This window comes from Nannobrachium achirus, assembly GCF_963921795.1.
Source record: "Nannobrachium achirus genome assembly, chromosome: 24".
In the NCBI taxonomy this organism is placed as follows: Eukaryota; Metazoa; Chordata; class Actinopteri; order Myctophiformes; family Myctophidae; genus Nannobrachium; species Nannobrachium achirus.
In genome coordinates, this window is record NC_137831.1 from 28,385,775 (window position 1) to 28,389,940 (window position 4,166).

Below are 4,166 nucleotides of genomic sequence, written 5' to 3' on the forward strand. Positions count from 1 at the left end.
CGTGCACAGCAGCCCCACCCTGTCCATGATCTCTGCAGCCAGGGGCCTCAGCCCTGCAGAACGTGAGTGTCATGTCCTTTAGGCCGGTGGTTCTCAAACCTTGACATTTGAAAACTCTCCCCTTAACTTTGACAGCATACAAATGGAACCAAATGGACCCTAACGGGTCCATTTGGTTCCATTTGTACGCTGTCAAAGTTACAGACTTGTAAGGGTAACTTTAGACCCCCATGAAGGAACCTAAAGAGTCCCTGAAATCCACTTTGAGAAACACTGCTTTATGCAATTGATTGTTGTCATATTTTGGTGCTGCTAAAATAAAGGTATAAAATAAATCTATATCGCTCAAGCTTAGGGGGTGAAAATAGCAGATCTCCAAGCTGTTAGATCTGCTATTTTTGCAGAATGTTCTCCCTGGAATAGGGATGTTGTGTTTAATAAAGGTATCATTGAAAAGGTGCTATCATTTTGCAGGCCTGTTGTGATATTTGCAGAACGGCTGGGCGCCTTCAAAGGACCCCAGTAAGAAAAAAACAAAGGCGGCGCGATAGCGTCGTATTCAGCAGGGAAATGAATAATGTGATTGCATGTGGTAGAATGCATCGCAAAACAACATCCACACAACAACACTATTACAAGGATTTGGCCCCAGCATTTCTGGAGATTACTCGGCGGGGCGGAACCTTGACCCGCCGTATCCCAGGTGCGTTTATACTCGGCGGGGATCCTCTTAGAAACAAAACACCGGTGGAAATTGATAAAAGAAAAACCTAGAGCGCCGGCGGTACGAGAGTCCCCTTTCCCCAAATTCGCCCCGGACCCGATGACAACTCTTTCCTTCTCGCGCTGGAATTACAATAACAGATTGGGGGACGCGGAGGCCGGACCGGGAATAAATCTTCTTTTACAGTCTGTCAGCCCGTAATGCGGCTTCGCTTTTAAACTTAAATAAGCACTGTGGCCCGAGATCTGGCCGTGATAAAGGCATGCGAAGGAGGGATAAGACCGGGGAGAGGGGGGCTGGGAAGGGGGGGGGGGCTATTTGCGGTCGGCAGGAATAATGCAAATAGGCTGTTGAAAGAGAACGGGGGGTCTTGGGTTTCTGTGATGCTGGTGAGTGCAGGCCGTTGGATGTTATGTCTTCCAGGTGACCCTTTTGGTTACTTGGCTCTTTTTTCCTTTTTCTACACAAACCGCCCCCACAGTGTTTGAGGTTTAATAGGACGGGATAATATTTTGTTATTGTCTGAGGTTATTTTTCATTGTTGTTCTTTTTTATTAGCGGGCCGTTTTATCGCTGTGATGTGATACACGTAATGCGATCGCGGTCCAACGTTTGTTTTGACGCCGGGATGTTGGCCAGCGCGTTACGAACCCCTTCGCAAACGCACTCGCTCCGCGATGAGTGAAGTGATTTCGCATTAAACAGTTTTTTTTATTTCCTCTATCTCCCGGCACTCTGTTAGCTTATTTGTTCAGGGTATTATTTTACGGTATTACTGTGTCGTTATTAAACCGATGACAGATGATGAGGTACATTTTGCTGTGCAGAACACACTGTACACACACAGTGGTGGAACTGATTTCTTTATTTATTTTTAGTAAAGGTAACAATATCACAATGTGTAAATACTCTGTAACAAGTCTATATACTGACTGTACTAGTAATTAAAACTACTAATATAGGAATTAAAGCAGATCATGGTTGTAATTTTAAAAGCTGAAATCAATAATATATCAGTATTCTGGTATCAACCTGCGGGCCGCAGGTGAAGGTGCCCGGGCCGCCAGTTGCCCATGTATGCTCTAGTCTGAGTGAAACCAATCTGGCAAACCGTCGTCAAAGTAAGGGAGACGCCCACTCGGTCTGTCTCTTCCTTTGAAAAGCGCAGAGACTCTGAGGCTGTCTCTGAGGCTGTCTCGAGAGATTATAGTGAAACAGACTTGACTGGAAGTTCCAACTGTACCTGGACCGCATTTTCCCCCATCTACACCAAAAAAATCACACCTGTGTGAAGTGGAGCTGTGTGTGTGTGTGTGTGTGTGTGTGTGTGTGTGTGTGTGTGTGTGTGTGTGTGTGTGTGTGTGTGTGTGTGGATCATGTGTACCGATTTTTGTGACATTTGAAGAAAATATGTAGGAAAAGGAGGAAAAAGGGTGTTTTGGAGAAAATTCAAGATGGTGGAAAATCTATCATGGCGCAAATGGGCGTGGCCTATATGGGGAGATGCGTCATGACCCAAGGAATCCAGGGAAAAAATATTTTTAATTTTCCGACCTACGGTTCAAGAGTTACAGGCCAAAACGTAAAGTGGGGTGTTATGGCGCCACCATGCGGCCAAATGACACAATTATTTTTTATTTAATCCTTGAAATCATTATGAACCTCCTCTCCAAGTCTTGAAACTCTAGCCCCTATGGTTTGCGAGAGACAAATAATTGAATGTGAGTTTTTGCGATTCCCATTATAAGTCAATGGGGAAAATTAATTCACTAATAAATTAATATCAATTAAACTATTGAACCTTTCTCTTAGCAAGTTACTAGCCCACGATTCCCGAGTAAGCCGGTCGATTTGACATATGGCGCGAGTGTGTGGTGGCAAAACTGTGGGACTAGTAGCGTGCCGAAGTTTAGGAAGTTCAGGCTACATACACACAGACACACACACAGACAGACAGACAGACCCACACAGCCACGTATAGGGAGCCTGTGCTTCACACAGCTCCAAAAAAAACTCACAATCTACAAGCTCTCACAACACGTTGAGAGCTTGCAGAGCAGCTATTTCTGGGTGTACAGTATGTCCCCCTCCCCACCCCAGAATATGGACGGTGGGATTCAAAATGGTTTCAAATGGCCGCTCAGAGGCCGTGACACAGTGTGACAGTGTGGTGATTATGTGCTACACAAACACAAGTGTTTGTTAGCTGCCCAGGCCTGTCCTGTTCACCGTCACGGTTCCCCGTAGACTTCCGTGTGATTAAGAACAAGCCTCTCTGGCCTGTATCTGTCTACCCACTACCAGGCCAGGCCCGCTTCCCCCCCATGCGGGGCCACTTCACATGCTTTTTAAGGTGGAAACGTGATACTGTGTTTTGCGCGCGCGCGTGCGTGTGTGTGTGTGTATGTATGCGTGCGCGCGCATGTGTGTGTATCTAGTTCAGCAATGAAATCAGCACACAAGCACATGCCTGTTCTCTTTTACGCCGGTCTGTCCTAATTGTGTCTGAAAGATCACTTAGTGTGGGCGAGGTGACAGGGGGTACACACACACGCGTGCGCGCGAGTGTGCACGACGCACGTGGGTGCGTGCACGTGTATACATGTATATGTAGTGGAGTAGAAGTAAAGTATTGGAAATTGGAAACACTTAAGTAAAGTATAAACACCTCAAAAGTGTACATAAGTACAGTACTTGAGTAAATGTACTTAGTTACTTTACACCACTGCATACACAGATGCACATGCTTGTACCGTATACACACACACACACACACACACACACACACACACGCACACACTGGCACGCACACGCACACAAGCACATTACCACAAACATTAAACAGCCAGAGGCTTTGGTAACTGTTCCACAATGGCTTCATTCCAGTGGTGTGTGTGTGGAATATGGAACACTGCTGCTAGGGTCGAGGGTTCAAATCCCTGTCATGCTCAATGGGTAGAACAAGGTTTGGATTCCCACTTGGGAGCCTCACACACAAGACTAAACATGCTCACCCTCATTGTATTCTAAAGTCCTTCCACCAAATGGAATAAACGCATGAACCTTAGCGTCCCTATTTCAGGGCAAACATTTGACATCTACAAGCTCACAACAACTACTACTACTACATCTACTATAGTCGGGGAGCCACAGGCCCAAAAGCTCAAAGAATAGGGTTTTACCTGTGACGTCATGACATACTTTTTATTTTAGTTTTTTCGATTCATTTGGTCGTTAAGGTACACAGAATGAGAGGCCTGCTCTGCCGGAAACATTGCGAAAAAAGGTTATGGTCATTTGTATTCACTGTCACATGGGGAGCAGCCCAGCAGAATACAAAAAATAGATCTGCTTCAAGTAGCATGTGAGGGGTCAAACTAGGGGTTCTTCATGATTCTTCATCCATTGCAAGCATTTGTTTTGAATGAAAAACATTCCTTGG

The 4,166-nt window shown here is 45.6% G+C and overlaps 1 protein-coding gene across 1 annotated transcript in view; it reads left to right on the forward strand.

The window, feature by feature from the left end:
* Positions 1-4,166, forward strand: part of LOC308280196 (zinc finger protein GLI2-like) — a gene marked incomplete at both ends in the record, with an annotated part of 102,631 nt that overhangs the window by 72,350 nt on the left and 26,115 nt on the right. Inside the window, one exon of the mRNA XM_080720459.1 lies at positions 1-62. This exon is cut by the window's left edge and continues 141 nt beyond it. Within this exon, the coding sequence (XP_080576585.1) occupies positions 1-62 (62 nt within the window). The remainder of the gene's footprint in view (positions 63-4,166) is intronic.